General features: G+C 39.6%; 1 protein-coding gene across 1 annotated transcript in view; it reads right to left on the minus strand.

Moving 5' to 3' along the window:
• The window catches only part of LOC149792072 (annexin A6-like), a 126126-nt gene that overhangs the window by 70670 nt on the left and 37287 nt on the right, over positions 1-18169 (minus strand). Inside the window, exon 10 of the mRNA XM_089970563.1 lies at positions 16548-16684. Within this exon, the coding sequence (XP_089826689.1) occupies positions 16548-16684 (137 nt within the window). The remainder of the gene's footprint in view (positions 1-16547; positions 16685-18169) is intronic.

The following is an 18169-nucleotide window of genomic DNA, read 5'->3' on the forward strand; positions in this document are numbered from 1 at the left end:
TTATCGTCAAGATGGATTCACCCGGTTTGAGTCGTCCGTCGCTGGTATACAGCGCGATAGTGTCCTCGGCGGCATCACGCTGTCGTATTAAAACGTCATTCAGTGACACATTACCGGATTTCAATTTACCCTGGCGGTCTTGAAATACAACTATTTCGCCCGGGTCAACACTTGTTAGATTCAACATATCAGCGATTTCATCCTCAATTAGTTTTTTTATGTCGGCGGCGGTCGTTTCCGTGGATTCTTTCAGCGCCGAAACCGGTCGCCCCCAGATATCAATCATTATTATTGTAAATGTTATTCTCTAAAATCCGTTGAGCTTCTACGACCCCACTAGTGTATTCGTTTACAACCACATGAGGTGGTTTCCGCGATGATGAAATCGCCGCAATTACGTTCAATACCTCGCGGCCACATATCGGTGGGTCACTTAATCGCTGTGTTGGCAGCGTGGAATAAAAAACCCGGGCTGAACACGCCCGGGCTGAACACGCCCGGATATACCGCATGAACTCTTTCGGCGGGGCTAACCCGTATGAATCAAAATAGACGATCGCACGCGGATCAATCGCGTATGCAACCCAATGAGTTCCCGCTCCGGAGGACCCATCGAGGTTAATTATGCCGGTTTCAATATTCCTTGGTGCCGCCGGTAATTGATCCCTCATAAAAACACCTCTGAAGTTTTTTATCGCTAGCGCGTTTGCGGCGTCTATTAAATCAAAATTAGACATTGGAGTCATAGACTCAGGAGTCATTGACCCCCGAGTTAATAAACGGTTCCCGGTAGTCTTAGACCCTTTCCCGAGTACCATGAATACGGGGTTCCCGGTAGTCTTAGACCCTTTCCGGCCACGGGTCGTTTTTTTTTGTAGCCTTTCCCGGTTGCCTTCTTCAATGCCATTCCCGCCGCGGTACCAACGGCTCCTAACGCCGCCGCCTTAGCCACTGCTGGTGCGGCCGCGGCAATCAATGCCGGAATCGCAGCTAACAGCGGAAATATCCCACCGGTCTTTTCCATGTTTTTAATTGCTGCGGCTGAAAAATCTATTTGAACACCCTTTTTATTCTTCATCGCATCATTGAAATGTTTTATTTGACGCGCCGTCAACGATATCTTATGATTACCACCTGCCATCTGTGACGGCTTCAGCGTTATTGTGGTCCCGCATTGTTTAGCCGACTTTGATCGTAATTTCTTGACTTGACCATCAGTCAACTCTACACTGACGACACTATACGACATTTTATTGTAAACGCGTTTTGTGCTTTCAATTACATGTTTTCCACTGGCGCATCAACGATTCTCATTCGTCCACCAACGCCTTCTAGCAGCATTGATTTATCGCTGAGAATGACAGCAACCGCTCTATAATCGGCGCCACCCGGGGCTATACGAGCTCTGAAGTGTATATCAACGACGGATTGTCTCGTTAAATCAAGATGTTCCAACGAAAAGTAATAAATCGGATACAGGTTTTTAAAATCAAGTTGTGATATTTGCAAACCAGTGTCGACGTTTTGATCACGACCCATATATGACAGTAATCGATGATACACACGTGCGATATGGTTGTTGTCGTAATTAAGCTGTATATCCTCGGATGGTTCCTGTTGTCCGTTTATTCTCAGCGAAACATCCCTGACTCCTAATTGATCAAATATCATATGGCTGCGTTCTTGATTACCCAATCGTTCCCTATTCTGTAACGCAACAAATATATGACGCGGGGCTGAAACACCCTGTTTTGATGCCAGGTGCCATGTAAACGTATCGGCGACGTTATCCTCTTTAGCATCAGTTGTTACCGCTAGCCAACTCAACAACGATTTCCCTCCCTGTTCCATAAATGCTAACAATCGTGCTTCCGTGGTAACTGATGGAGTCAACACCGGCATCCACAATGCCATTTTAGTTAAAACAACCTTACCGGCAGCGACGCCAGCAGCACGCCATATTGCATTGTTATCATCGCCCCTTCGCGTCAGCGCGATTGTATGCTTAGCCCCATAGACAACTTTTCTGACATTTCTGCAGAATCCAAATATGTGATGGAGTGGAATCGCGCATGAAAACTGTCGGCGTGGTCCTTGCAACATTCCTACTCGTGCTGCGAATCCTAGATTGTAATCATTGTTGGTGCTTTTTATAACAGTGAAATTAGCGCCTGGTCTTGCTCTGCGGTCTGGATTGGCTGCTTCAGCCTGTGGGTTAGTTGCGGTATCTTCTTCCACCAGCACGTTGATGTACTGAAGATGGTCAGCGTTATTAGTGGTGTCCTTTGCGAACATTATAGATGGGCCCGCCGATCTTGTATAATCATCCGAGTATCTCGCCAACCCAATTATCGTCGTTGCAACATCAACCTCGCGTTCTATTGATTCAATTTCTCGCCCGTCAATAAGATATCTGGCGCTCTCAAATAACGCCATGATACCGTTGTTGACGAAGCCAACTCGAACACGATGGTCATCTGCGTATGGTGCATTATCGGCGGCATTTGTCACGAGTTCTCCCTCGATTTCGATAAACGCTTCACACGGCAGAAAGTATTTACTGGTATCTTGGACTTGAAGTTCAATTCGCGATCGTAGGTCAGGTTGCGCTGCATAATAAGAATAATATTGATAATCACGGACAGAATCATCCCTGCGCACTGGGGCGTCCATATCAAACGCGGGATCAGCGGTTCGCGCAAACATTTTATTATTTATCATGTTGGTGTTTTCAATTGCGATTTTTTCGTCGTAAATTCTTTGAATTTAAACCACTCCCCGCTATCGCGTTCATGAGCGCATTGGTTGCCGCATCGGCGGATGGCGAAGTCGCCAACGACTGAGTCGCCGCCAACGACTCTAATTTTTCTTCCACGGCGTTATTTATTACTTTACTGACATTTGCAGGCATCACTGTCGTTGATGGCATTACCGGTGGTTTCTGTTTTCTTTTTGAGAATCTCTTAGATTTCACCAATGACATTAGTTTGTCCCGCGCGGCTGAAAGCGTCTTTCCGGCAACATCTCCAATGGCACTAATACCCTTATCACGAATAACATCAATAGCCTTCATTCCTAATTGTTTGGCTAACGGCGCTACTTTTGGAGCCATTCTTGTAAATAACCCCGCAATGGTGCTACCGAGACCATCTCCATAGTACGCGCGGTAAACAGGCAATCGCGAGTTTACCACGTAGACGAGTACTGGTTTATCATGGTTGTAGTGTATGATCATCCTTATTAAAAACACCAGTTTTCCAATTAATCATCCACGAGTTCGTCTATGAGCGTTCGATATGCATTAATGTCCATAATACCGCCTGCAAATAACCGCTTGCAAATATCAGCGGCCTCATTGATTATTTCCGGAGAGTTATTTCCGGCTCGTTTTCCTCCAATTAGTACCTCTAGCCGTGATATATCACTGAGAACACTGCCAGGACAGGTAACGCCGTAGGATTCTTTACCAACAGAGTATCCTTTTCCTTTTTTTGGTGTTATACTCTTAACTTCCTTGTGGAATTCATCGTAATCGGGATCACCACGATGTGGTAATGCTTCTTTATGTTTACTCGTTAAATACACTATTCTTGCCCAGTCCTTTAACGACTTTATATTTTTCTCGTAACCGCTATTGATATGCTTCTTATCTCGTATGCTCTTAGCAAAATTGTTGGCAGCAAAATTAATTAATTCTTCCCTGTTGCTGAAGCCTCTAATTTGATCTATTGTGCTCTTCTTGAGTACAACACGGGGTATATTCCCCTCTTTTTCCTCCGGTATTTCTTCTTCTGGTATTTCTTCTGGTATTTCTTCTTCTGGTTCTCTTGCGGTGGCGCCTAGTTCTTCCTCGTCGGCCATTGTAACATAGGGTTCTTGTGGTTCGGTTATAGCGAGTGGTGGTGACCTCCGTGTTGTAGCAGCCGCTATTTTTGCAGGAAGTGTTTCCAGAGACCTTTTAGTTTGTTCGGTCTGAGCCGCTATCTTTTCAAGCGCACCAAGAACGGGTACAGTTGCCGCCGTAACATCTTTGGTCGCTTTAGTTACCGGGGCAAAGAGTTGTTCGCTTCCAACAGTAAAATCGGTTTGTAGTTGCTGCCGCGTTTGAAGTTGTTCTCGGACCCTGTCTCGTAACGGTATGAACTTTTTAAGCGCTGCTAGCCGCTCTCTGGCTAGCCGAGTAGTAAGTGATTCGCCTACCATTATTGCAATTGCGAAGCAATTTCTAATTTCTCGCCGGAGTTTTCGTCTATAATCCTTCTAATGTTTTTGATCTTACTAGAAATCTCCCGGCGTCGTTCATAAACACGTCCAAGTTTTTTTCGTATTATTTCAACGGCAGTAAATAGTCCAATGAATGCATTTGCGTCATTGTGGTACAAGTTTTCATTAATCGTATGTTGTAATCGTTTTATAAAAAAGTACTCGCGGGCCAGGGTAAAACGCCCCCGTTTCGATTGTTCGTTAATAATTTCATAATCGGATAATATTTTTTCACTGTCGAGACCATCAGATAATTCAATTCCTTGATTTTTTAATTTTGAAATCTCAGTTAATATATTATTGATTTCTTCGATATTCATTATTCTTATAAAACATCTTGTTTTTAAATAAAAAAAAATGAAAACCCCGTGTATCAATTCCGAGGTGTTCATACTTTGTTTTCTTCCGGAACAGACAATAACGTTTCACACTGTCATGGTGGCCTTGTCACGGTGACTTCGTCACTCGCTAATTTCTGTTATATATGAAAATCGAATTCTATGCCCGGTCTTTTTTGAGATCGCTGTTTGATATACTCGTTCTGCAACAAATCGTATCGAGGCGATACAAATGTCAAAATATCTACTGGCTTCATTCATCGACTGAAATATTTTTTCCTCGTGAGTTGTTGTATCAAATGACTTTACGGTTTTTGCTTTCTTTGGGTATTTACCGGTTTGGCCTTTTTTGGTATTTTCGCTCTGAGAGATAGCTTGCAGATTACATAGTCTGTTATCTCGATAATTAGAATTAATGTGATCAATAACGAGACCATCCTTGATCAATCCGTGGAAGCATTCATAGATAATTCTGTGACAGAGATATTTCTTCTTTCCGGCACCAAATTGCAAATACCCCTGATTATTTACGGTACCAACCGGCTTCTTCAGTTTGCGGTTTCTAACAATGCCGTCGCGAGATGCCTCGTAACTGACGAGCACAGGATGCGGCTGAAATTCTTGGTCCATTTGTATAATAATACTATTTGTCTAATTTATTATTTGGTTTAATTATAAACCTTTCAACATAGTCTTGGGGGGTTTTGATGACGAAGTCTGCGGTGGGGTCAATGACGGCGTTTTTAATTCGCTTGTCATAATAGCGTTTTAGTTCCCTGTATCGCTTTCCGCCACAATTAATACACAACTGCGATTTTCCTCTTACACCGACGTGGCAAACCAAGCACGGGAGAGGGCCAAGAGAACCATTACGAACGCTTTGTAAATGATACCCGCAGAATTCGCCTCTACATGATTTATTGCACGGGGTTGTCGACCCAATCATCAACCATTTGCAGTGATTCATTATACTATATTCTTTCATTTAAATACTTGTTTTAATTATATGGATGAGTTCGAGAGATTAGCAGTAATTAAGCCCTGGAAAAATATTAAGTTCAATCTCGACAGAGTCCTCAAGGACACACCAAAAGCGTTAATAAACGATAGAACCCTGTTGAATAAAATACGCGATTGTATCGGTGAATTCAAGCGTGATGGTGCATCTCATAGTTGGTCAACATTTCGAATTGATGGCGTTGTTGATGCTACCATGAACGACAACCGCGCAGCAATGATAATATCACAACTTGACGGTAAAAAGTATTTCTTCAGAGTAAAATTCATTGTCCGGGTGAAATCAGGCGATTGGATCATACGTGATAAATTTGAACCGGTTCTCAGCGACAAGAAAACAGTCATTGTCAGTCGCGACTCCAAGCTGGGGTTGTTAACCGGAATTGATAGACCATACTATGAACGAGCGTATCCTGAAACAGCAGTTGTTTATGGAATATACCCGTTAAATAAGAAACCTGATATCGGAAAACTGAAACCGATGAAACAGTCAACTGGGATAAATTGTGTAGCAGAACGAATAATAGAGCATTTTACAAATGCGTGTCGAGGAAACAAATTGACTGATTTACGACGTAGCAAAATCAACCAGTGGGAACTAACCGTAAAAGAGCGTGGAGCGACCATCAGCGACATAGCGAGATTAGAAACATCGCTGAGATTTCCAATAACCGTTACAACGATAACCGGTGAAGTATTATACGAATCGAAGTATAAATCGAAGGGAGCCCCAATCAAAATTATTGATCATAACGAACACGCATGGACGCCCGCGATCACAATATTTCCACGGGATAGAACAGTAAAGTATATACCCGAAGAATTCCTGGGAGAACAATTCTCCCGGGATGGTTTTCTCGCGGAGAGGAAACTATTTGATGCTATTGCCTACTTGTGTAAAAACGACCCTGTATCAGTGTGGTTACTTCGCAGCGCTGAAAACGATGCGGATACCTTTGATCAGTTTGTAAGACCAAACGGCGAATTATATCGCACTGAAGCATTTCACAACAGGATGAAAAAAACCGCCATGGAATTTGAGGAGCATGATGAACAACTGCTAACAAATTGTTTTACGATTCCATCGGTTGCGGCTCATGTTGCAGCAAGGAAAAATGCGTGGAGACCAACGCGCAAGGAATTTTTACCGGATGTACAATCCAGTTGTTTGGAATACTATCACGGTGGACTATGGAACACTGAATACAACCGCGACGCTATGATCTCGGTTGATATGGTTGCCTGTTATCCAGCGAGTTTTCTCGGGTATGGATCCGCCGCTGAGTATTTCAAACGATTTGGACACCCCAGACATGAAATGACTCGTGTTGCTATTAATGGACCACTGCCTGATTTTGATTTAACCGGATTCGCTCGCATAGTATCATTTGAGTTCGCGGCAGGACTTCATCGCTGTTGCTATATTTGGATCGGTAGACACATGAATGAAAAGAAGTGGCTGCCAATAGCGCTGCTACGGTATATGATTGATTGTAGCATGCTAGTTTCGTTGATTGTCAGTGACGCGATTATATCATACCGAGCGCAGACTGAAGTCTGGTTACCAGAACCGGAGCGTCTAGATAGCATAATTGACGAGTCCAGAAAGCACATTGATGCCGACGAGGAATATATCATCGAATGGTCCAGGAGGATATTTAACCAACGAAACCGCGAGGCAAAAGATCTCGGTAGAAGAATAATTGGTAAGTTTACACAAGGTGGAAAAAACTGCGACTACAAACGATATTGCTCACGGCTGATTATAGATGACGCAGAATATGATTTCGTAATCAAGGACGCAGTGGCAAAAAATAGATACGTGAACTGCAAAACAGCTTTCTTGTCCAATGGAACAAAGTTGGGTACAGTTGTTTCCTACAGCGATGGAGACAGCCCAGCATATCCACATTTGAGGGCGTCTATGCTGGGTTACGCCGCTATCAATTTATTCTCGATGATAAATAGATTCCCCGATACCGCGGTTAGAGTAGCCGTTGATTCATTTTATATTGACGTAAAGTATAAGAAAAACGTAACCGAGTTTACTAGTCCGGACGAGAGTTGGGGTACATGGAGAATTAAAGAAGAAATACGACGCGATTATTCCCCGTCAGCAAATGTCATCGTTGAGAACAATTACCTACGCGGTGATAAATTATCAGAATGGTCTAATGCACCACCGTGTTCTGATCCAATTTGTAGACACAAGACGGTTTATTTAAGCGGCTGTGGCGGGTCAGGAAAGACGACTCAGGCAATTGAATTATTTCGAACGCGGGCAAGTATAATCGTGCTTACACCGACCCATAGACTAGCGCGAGAAATAAAACAACGAAATGTTGACGCCGTTACTTATCACAGCTTTTTTCGATACAGCGGCGGCGAGTGGACTCCTGATCGAATGGGTGAAAAATTTATTCCCGACATTATCATCTGGGATGAGATATGTACTGTTTCGTTAAATACTTTACAAATGTTTCTTGAGTGGTTGCTGCGTGCGAATACAGCGGTAATCATGTGTGGGGACCATGGCCAACCACCACCATTTGTCGGCGAGGGTCCACATGATTGGTTAAAGGGTTTTGTGGACTATTATGAAGAAACCGATACTGATTACCGAGCACTTGATGAACAACTGCGCGAGGTTAAAAAACTAATCAGATTACAGCCGGATAGAATTCAATGTGAAATAATCCGCGAGGTGATTCCGGAAACGCCGTTGAATGAATTCTGGGAAACATGGAGACCAAACGATTTGATTGTAGCGAGCAGAAAGATAGTCAGAGACACACTTCAGCGGAGGTTGTTTGCGTTGCATAAGGAAAAGTTTCCAACGCGTCCAGTGCCGTTATGTTATAGACCCGCGGACACACGGCGGCAGAACATTGAAGTTGAAATTCCAGCCCCGACAGCGTCAGGGACAAAAAAACAAATTCTTGTGCTGAATGATATTGTGCTCGTTGATATCAGCGTCGTCGAGGACGCGCTACGTGCTGATAAATCCCCGTGGACGCTAGGATACGCAACAACAATACATTCCTCGCAGGGACTAACCATCACGGACACAATTGTTTGGATGGTTGATAATCGCATCGAATGGTCGAATCTAGTCTATCTTGCAGTGTCCCGAGTACGAAGGATAAATCAGCTTCGAAGAATTGTTGTTGACGGAGCCGGTGACGGAGTCACTGACGAAGCCGGCGACAAAGTCACCATCGATGCAAGCGTCATTGATAGAAAACTCTCGGGTTACCGCCAACAGGATAAAAAAAAACAGCGGCGTTTTGATATTGATGCCGAATTAATAATCTCGCTACGACAACAACAGAATAATCACTGCGCGAGTTGCAATTGTATAATGAGTTGGCGTTATTCGGATAAAGACACTCGCCAATTTACCGTGGATAGGATCGATAACAGTCTCGGTCATGTCAAAAACAATGTGAGGTTGACCTGTCTTGAGTGCAATAGACGCAACGGCGCTAGTTAAGACCACGTGGGGGTAATTGAGTATCGTTAGGTATCACTTGTAGTTGCTCGCGTGTAAATCCGCGCTGAGGAGCAGTTGAATCCAGTCTGTAGATCGGTGGTCTACCAGTTGATCGTGTTATCGTTGATATGTTATGTGTGGTAACACTCCAAATAGGATCAGTAGCTCTTTTTTTACCGCCTTCAAGCTCTCCTGGTTCATATAGATATCTAACGGTGACATCGCCAAGAATCGGCTTGGAAACGCTATCTATTTTTGATCTTCCGGGTATATACTCGTATTTAATCGCGTCGCTGGGCTTCATGTTGATTGCTCGGGTAATCTCGTTATTTAACGCTGCAATTACACCTGGCAACCTTTTAACCCATTCACGAGATCGTTTTTCTTGGATGAATTCCTTCGCGTATTGATATCCAAATAACCGTTCAGCGAGAGTCCGATTGAATCGTTCAACAATTGCCTGATCACGATGTAGCGCAGTATGACCTCGTCGTATCGCGACGCTATGATGTTTCAGCGTTGATAAAACAGCGCCGCGAAATTCACTACCGGGATCAACTTGTAATAGATTTGGCCAGCGCAGAGGGCCTCTTCGATAAATTCTTTCAAACGCAGCGGCTACTTCAGTTGCCGACTTTGTTTTTAACGGCTCCGCTTGTTTGTATCGACTCGCAACATCAACTACGGTTAGCGCGTATTTGTAACCGTTGTCATGCGGCAGAAATAGTATATCAGCCTGATGAACTTCATTAGGTACGCTGACATCAAAGCGCGAGAAGTTGATTTGTTTAGGCGGTGGTAGATAGATTTGCCATATAGCCTGTTTGGATAACCAATTAGCCGCAGTGGTCTTTGTTACCTTTGCAGCGCTTGCAAGCTTACCAATTGCGGCCTTCCCCTTCCAGTATCCTCTCGGAGAATAATAGATGGAATCCATCGTTTTTCTTGGATGATTGTTATTAATTACCAGCGCCAATCATTAATTTACCTTTCATAGCCGATTTTACCAACCATGAGGCCAATTTTTCTTTGACGGATTTATCAGGAATAGCATTTAGCGCGTGAATTAATTTTACGTCCGCGATATGACGCTGTTGAAGATCGCTACTTTTGTAAGCAACATCATGAGCATGACACGCCTTATCGATAGCGTTTATTGGGTACTCACCGGGTTTGGGCTGATTTTGATCATCGAGTCTGATATCTAATCGTGTTCCGGGGCCACAGTAGCTATATCCTGGAAGGTGCTTTTCTCCTGGATACTTTGCCCACGGGGTTCCGGGGAGTTTTGATAACTTGGCTGCAATATCACCTCCTCGCTTTTTTTTAAAACATCTCCGGGTCTAATAGAAATAAATCTAAATTTCTTTGTACCGCATTGTACACACTTACCAGTAAGCGCCGATCTGTTATTTCTTGTCGTAACGGTTGTCATATCATTTGTGCCAGTACGTACTCTACACTTCACACAATATAGATCCATAATTTATGTATAGAGATATGAATATAATTGATTTTTCGGCGACTAAAACAAGAGAACCAGTTAAGCATGTTGCAGCGTTACCAAACTCGATCCGGATGATTATCATCGGACCATCTGGATCCGGCAAGACGCAATTGTTACTCAATTTAATAATGAGATGGATGAAGTGGGATAAGTTGTATTTGGTTGCTCCTAGCGTAGATGATCAACGATGCTACGAGGTGTTGAAAGATTTCAACGAGAATGCATCAGCGATCGCTAAAAAAAATGTTATTGAGTTTATTACGGATATCAATGATGCACCGGGTATTGATGATATTGATGGCGACGTTAACAATCTAGTCGTGTACGATGATGTTATGTTAGACAATCAAAAGAACCCAGCTAGGATATTTTCCAGAGGCAGGCATAAAAACACTGACGTGATATATGTCACTCAACGATACACTCAGATTCCAAAAGTAATCAGAGATAACTGCAATATTCTTGCTGTATTCAACGGCGTTGATACACACACGCTACGAAATATTTGGCAGACATGGTGCGGCGGTGACATGGACTTTAATGTTTTTCGAAACTTTTTTAGTCATGCTCAGTCGACCCCACATGGATTCGTAACGATAAATTTACATGATCCTCGGACACGATATCGTATCGGACTTGACCAAATATTCGGTTAGTTGTAAATAATTTTTATTGTAAGCAGCAGAGGGGGCAATGACATCGACGCGGTCGTCGATGTGCTTACCGGACGCTGACGACGCTGGGGATCGACGCGCAGAAGGTGTTAATTAAACCAAATGACGTTTGGACGATCCCCCAACGACGTCGTCGTTTTTTTTTTACCAGGCGCTGACGACACTAGATCGTTGAGTGCAGAAAGTAATAATTAAGCAAAATAACGATTGGACAAAATGTCCGATTCGCCCCCTCTGCTGCTAAGCAAGCCAACATCAGAAGCCGACTATTGATTCTTTTAAGTGAGCCAATATTTATTTTGTTTTGATTATACAAAGACGGCAGAGATATGAAATCAAACTTTGGTTCCTTTTCACTGGTATTCACCAGAATTTAAAAAATAATTGAAACAATGGAACAATTTTTAAAGTAACACAATATAGTGCTTCGTGCATGGACATCGATGACCTAGCATCGCCCAGAACGCTTGGAGAAAATAAAATCTTGTGACAAATTCATGAAGACCAGAAGATAAGCAGATGATTTTGCCAACAATGTGATCATTAAGTTAACATGGATGAAATTCTAGTGTACTTTGATCGCATTCCTGGATGGACTGACGATAAGATGGGGGTCAAAAGTGTGAGAATTAGCAAGACGGTGTACATTTGAAAAAATCTGACTTAAATAAAATTTCAGTTGGAGAACATTTTTAGACATGTTATTTTCAAATTATTTAAAAGGTGTTCCATAACTTATGACTATAATAAAATGATGTGTCCCAAAACATACCGTGCACAAAAACATAACTTTTAAAATCAATTTATGGTGTCCCAACAAATACAGTAAATACGGTATGGGCTTTCAATGAATAAAGAACATCTTTTTCATGAAAGGTTGTTATTAAAGAGAAACACTGGTTAGCTGTGAATCAGCACTCACTTGATCAAGACTGGAAAATGTACCTGACCCTACCGTCAGTTTTCACTCCCATTTCAAGATGGGAGATTGAATTTTCAAGACCTATATTGATATAAAGAACAAGTCCCTGGTTGTTCTACTGTATGCAGTGTTCCCTCACCATAACAATAGTTATACATTCAAGTGGACAATGTTAAGAGCAAAAGATGTTTGATGCTGTGGTAATTTAATGCTGTACATGAACATGTAAGTACATTCATCATAAAGCAAGGCAAGTTAATGTCATATATGGACAGGTATGTCCATCATAAAGCAAGGAAAGTTAATATTATATATGGACATGTAAGTATTTTCATCATAAGCATGGTACATTAATGTTATACAGGGACAGGTAAGTACATTCATCATAAAGCAAGGTAAGTTAATGTGATTCATGGACAGGTAAGGATATTCATCATAAAGCAAAATAACTTAATGTCATACATGTACAGGTAAGTATGTTTATTATAAAGCATGGCAACTAAATGTCATCCGTGGAAGGTAAGTATGTTCATCATAAAGCAAGGTAAGTTAATGTCATACTTGGACAGGTAATTACATTTATCATAAGGCAAGGTAAGCTAACGTCATACATGGACAGGTAAGTACATTCATCATAAAACAGCAATTGGAACCAAACATGTGTTATAAGATGAAACACACTCCACTGAGATGCTTTATAGTGAGAGACCTCAATACAGATTTTATTACATTATGATCTGTAGGAAGAGACCACTATACAGTTTTTATTACACAGTGATCTATTGTGAGAGACCACTGGACAGTTTTTATTACAGTGATCTATTATGAGAGACCATTGTATAGGTTTGATTATATAGCTGTCAATAGTGAGTGACCAAACTTTGCAGGTTAGATTATAGGTCATCAGTAGTGAGTGACCAAACTGTACAAGTTTTATTGCATAATCATCAATAGTGAGTGAGTACTGTACAGCTTCTATTGAATAGACATCAAAAGTGAATGACCAATGTCCAGGTTTAATTATATAGCCATCAATAGTGACCACTGTACAGGTTTTATTATATAATCAATACTGAGTGACCACTGAACAAGTTGCATTATACAGTCATCAATAGTGAGTGACCACTACAGATTTTATTATAAAGTCATCAATAGTGACCACTGTACATGTTTTATTATATAGCCATTAATAGTGACCACAGTTTTATTTTATTGTGATCTATTATTATCAGTATCAATCTCAGTATTATCAAATGTATAATACAAGAAAATCCAAGTTAAACTGCAAACTCAAAAATAACACTGAACTTTCCCGTATGAATCAGATCTCACTAAAGAGACTATGATTGTTCCAAATAGAGGGTCAAAACCAGCTACCACATGGAATAAGTTGCCACAAAATTGTTACTTATTCTAATCCTGTGCACTATATTTTGTCAGTTGCAGAAACAAAAAGTTCCATACATAAGTGAATATTTGCTCAACATTAATTAAATAATTGTGTACAGAATTAAGAATCATTCCAAGCAGTTGTGCTAAATATGGTTTTATCTGACAAATGGTGTCCACCCCTCTGTGGACACCATTTGTCAGAACAACTTGTGATATAGTCTTCTGTCCGTCATCTGACAACATTCCATCCTCCATTAGCAAAATGTGTTGTCACTATTCTTTTTAACTAAATTAAAAGGATTGCCACAAAAAGTTACACACATATTCATCCCAAGGTCTTATTGGTCCTGATTGAAACTGATGCCACATGGACTTTCAATATTGCCACCAAATTGGCTATCTTGAAAATCTTGCTATTGCTAATGCTCTTCGAGCATGGCTGGCATATCAACATGGGACTTCTTGTGATATCTAGTTGATCCTAAATGAAAATGGTGCTATTTGGACATTAGTAAATAGTTATTTGACACATTTACACAATAGAATCAAGAATAGAAAGTGGTAATGCTATATCTAATTCTACCTGGCAGAGGGTGCAAACTGCTTTAAATTAAGGGCCACTGCACATGGGTAGCACTTTACAGTTTCATATTCAGCATTGGGTTAGATTTTTTTAAAAGAAAAGAATTTCCATGGTTTTCCTCACTGGTTATATTGGCTATTTAAAAATGACTTTGTATATTTTAGGTATTTTAAAAAGAACTTTTAATTCCTCTTATTTTGGTGTATGTTTGATGTATGTAATATGGGTTATAGGATATATGACTTGGCCCTGCTTGAGATGTGCACCTTTCCAAAAACAGATAGCTCTGCTTGGTCATTTTTGCTTCCTGGACTTCAGAGCTAAATTGTAACAAAGAAAGAGTTGATAACGAATTTTACATTTTATAAATCTTGTAATTTATTCATTGCATTTTTAGAAGCTGTTATTGTCTAGTCTGGTGAAATTCATTTTCCCTATTTTAATAACTGCTAAAGACAATGTACTTTTTGAATGCTTATATCATGTACAAATGGCACAATTTCAATATTTAAAGTTCAGCCAGTACATGAAAGTAACATAAAGGTATGCCAACATTCTCCCCACTGTATGTTGCAAATGCAAACAACTTCACCTTGCACCATAAAATTTCCCAGAAGTTTATAGTATCTGTAGAGAGCCTCTGATGGAGAAAGAAGAAATATTTCAAAACAGGCAGGAATACAGGTTACTATGGACATTCCAGATCAAAGACCTGATCAGATTAAGCAAACATTCCATGGAATTTTGTGTCTTGCCTGTGATCTGCAGCAAGTATGTAGTCAGGTTACTCTGGAATTAAATCCTTGATCACATTAAACTTGGCTCTGCATGGAATTGAAGTAGTAATTGTTAAAAAGCTTTATGATTATATAACTTCCTGGCAAGACAGAACATGTAACCATTAGACACTGATTCAAGCTCTACAGGTCATAGACTAGAGGAGCTTGTGGAATTGCCTGCTGTCCGTCATATTACAACATTCCGTCTCCATTAGCAAATATGTTTTATCACTACTTTTTCCTAAACTAATTGGAAGATCGCTGTGAAACTTTACAAACACCTTCATCCCAAGGTCTAAATGGTCTTGAATAAATTTGGTGCCACCTGGACATCCAATATGGCCACTATATGACTCTTATTATCACTACTCCTCCTGGATAGATCGGTTTTCACTAAAAGACTTGTGATGTCTAGTCAGTACTAAATGAAAAAAGTGCCAAAGTAAAACACAATATGGCTCCCAAAGCAGCCATCTTAAGAATTTTGTTATCGCTATACGCCTCCTGAATGGGTAGTTACATCACTTCAAATCATTAGATGGCTCCAATCTGACTTCCAATATTGCTACAATGGTGGCCATCTTGAAAATCTAGTTATCACTACTTCTCCTTGATGGTGCCAACTTGACATTCGATATGATTGCCATCTTCAAAAATCTTGTTACTGCTACTCCTCCCAAACATAAATTAATGTTATACTGACACTGACCTTTCACTACAAGATTTCTTTAATATGACGTTTTGTTGGTCCTAAATGTTGATGGTGCCAATTTGACCACCAATATAACAAACATGGCATCCATCTTAGAAATCTTATCACTATTCCTTCTACATGGTTGGTCATATGAACATGGTGTTTTCACAAAAGGATTTCTTAAGATGTCCCTAGATGATATGGGACATGGTAGCCATCTTGAAATTCTTGTTCTCAATATGGTCACCACAGTGATAAATATTTGAACGTCTTGTTCAGGAACAGAAGAGATGATTTTAAGACTTTGCTGTTTTAAAGAAGAAATGGTCATATCTTGGGGTTCCTGGAAATTCTTATTCGCCTGTATAGTGTAATTTCATTAAATGATTCTTGTTTGCAAAAGCTTTGGTGATACAGAAAAAGTTTAAAAACTTTTAACATAGTACATAAACACAAATAACATTTTATCACAAATAACATTTTATGCCAAGTCCATGCTGCAAGAAAAAAGCTATTTATATCTCACCATTCAAAGATGAAACAAAGACTGTCATCTTTTCCACAAACCTCACATTTTTAAAATCCCAATTTGAACATTTATTATAAAATTGAAGCCACCAATATAACAGCAAAATGATAAATAAATATTTAAAATATAGGGAAGAAAAACACCTATATATCTTTCCTTCCATTCTGAAGTCAACCATTACAAATTTAAATTAGACCTTTTAAACATAGACTAGTGTGGTTTCAACATCGTTTGCTAACATTATTTTATAAAGAGATGCAAAATGGTGTATTTATAATTACAAGAGCAGTTGTGCAAAATAAACAATGATGTCCTAACTTAAATTTTTAATAACCCAAACAAAATGTGATAGTCACCTTAGCATCCTGTATAGCCAAGTTATGATCCACCTCTTTGCAGTCACTACGATTTGCAAGGACAAGAGCGATGAGAAAACATCTGAAATCCCCAGATGTGCATGACTCTATATCTTTCTCAAGATCTCTGTTAAATTCTGTCAAATAAAGTAACTGATCAGGAATGTTGGTTAGGTTTCTCCTTTTTCTTTCAATGCTGAAACTGTATTTTTTAAAATAAATTTTATCACAGTATTAAAATGTACTGTGTAGTAATTTTGAAAAATCCATGTACATGCATTTGATATTCATTAAACTGAATGATTATCCCTCTTCTTCAAAAGAAATGTTTCATTCCAAAAAATGTTGGGGTATCTAGTTAAACAAAGTTGTTTTAAATGTCTAATCAATATGTAAAAAAAAGAAAAACTAAACACTCATTTCCGGTTTGAGATTTGGTAAACTTAAGGTAAATGCGAGTTCCCTATTAACCCTTAGCAATAATAATGCAATACAGCTGACTCAACAAAGAAATTTAAATTCTGAAAGGGAAACCTAAATAAGGAATATAACACAACATTTTATTAAATCCTATTTCTGCCAAGTAATCAGGGTCTGAAGTGCAATATTTTTATTACGTACACTGGTGCAGTGGTGGCATAACAAATGTGTGTATGTACAATGTATGCAGTTTACAGACAGATATGACATCTATACAAGCATTATGGTACATTTTCTGGAGCACCAATTTTCATGGATGCTTAGGTTACTACAAACTATTGCTTTAACTATCCAATGAAAATTATTCTATTTTGGAAAAAAGAAGGACCCCTTCCCATTCCACAAATTTAAATAATGAGAGGAATTTCATTATCTGCAACACCACACAAACTGATACCATCAGAAATAAATTAATGCACATTTAATTAGAAAAGTATAAAGAAGAAACTAATGTCATCATTTTCATGTAAACAGGAATTTGTGATCATAATTGTTACTAAATTAATCTAAATAGACACCTATTGGTATCACCAATAAGGAACATTATGCGTTAGATTTGTCATCATCACTTTCAATACAGATACCTTCTGGCATCACGATCTTGGAAGATTACCTGATAGATTTTTTACCATAACTGTTTATTATATTAATTTAAATGACACCTTTGGGCATCACCAATCAGCAAAAGTATTTGATAGAGCTATTATCATTTTTTTAAATTATATTAACCTTAACAGACACCTACTGTCATCTTCTGTATTAATTATGTTAATCTTAACAGACACCTACTGTCATCATCTTTATTAATTATATAATTCTTGACAGACACCTACTGTCATCATCTGTATTAATTATATTAATCTTAACAGACACCTACTGTCATCTTCTGTATTAATTATATTAATCTTAACAGACACCTACTGTCATCTTCTGTATTAATTATGTTAATCTTAACAGACACCTACTGTCATCTTCTGTATTAATTATATTAATCTTAACAGACACCTACTGTCATCATCTGTATTAATTATATTAATCTTAACAGACACCTACTGTCATCTTCTGTATTAATTATATTAATCTTAACAGACACCTACTGTCATCTTCTGTATTAATTATATTAATCTTAACAGACACCTACT

This window comes from Sinohyriopsis cumingii, chromosome 9 (assembly GCF_028554795.1).
Source record: "Sinohyriopsis cumingii isolate HCF-2022 chromosome 9, ASM2855479v2, whole genome shotgun sequence".
NCBI lineage: Eukaryota > Metazoa > Mollusca > Bivalvia > Unionida > Unionidae > Sinohyriopsis > Sinohyriopsis cumingii.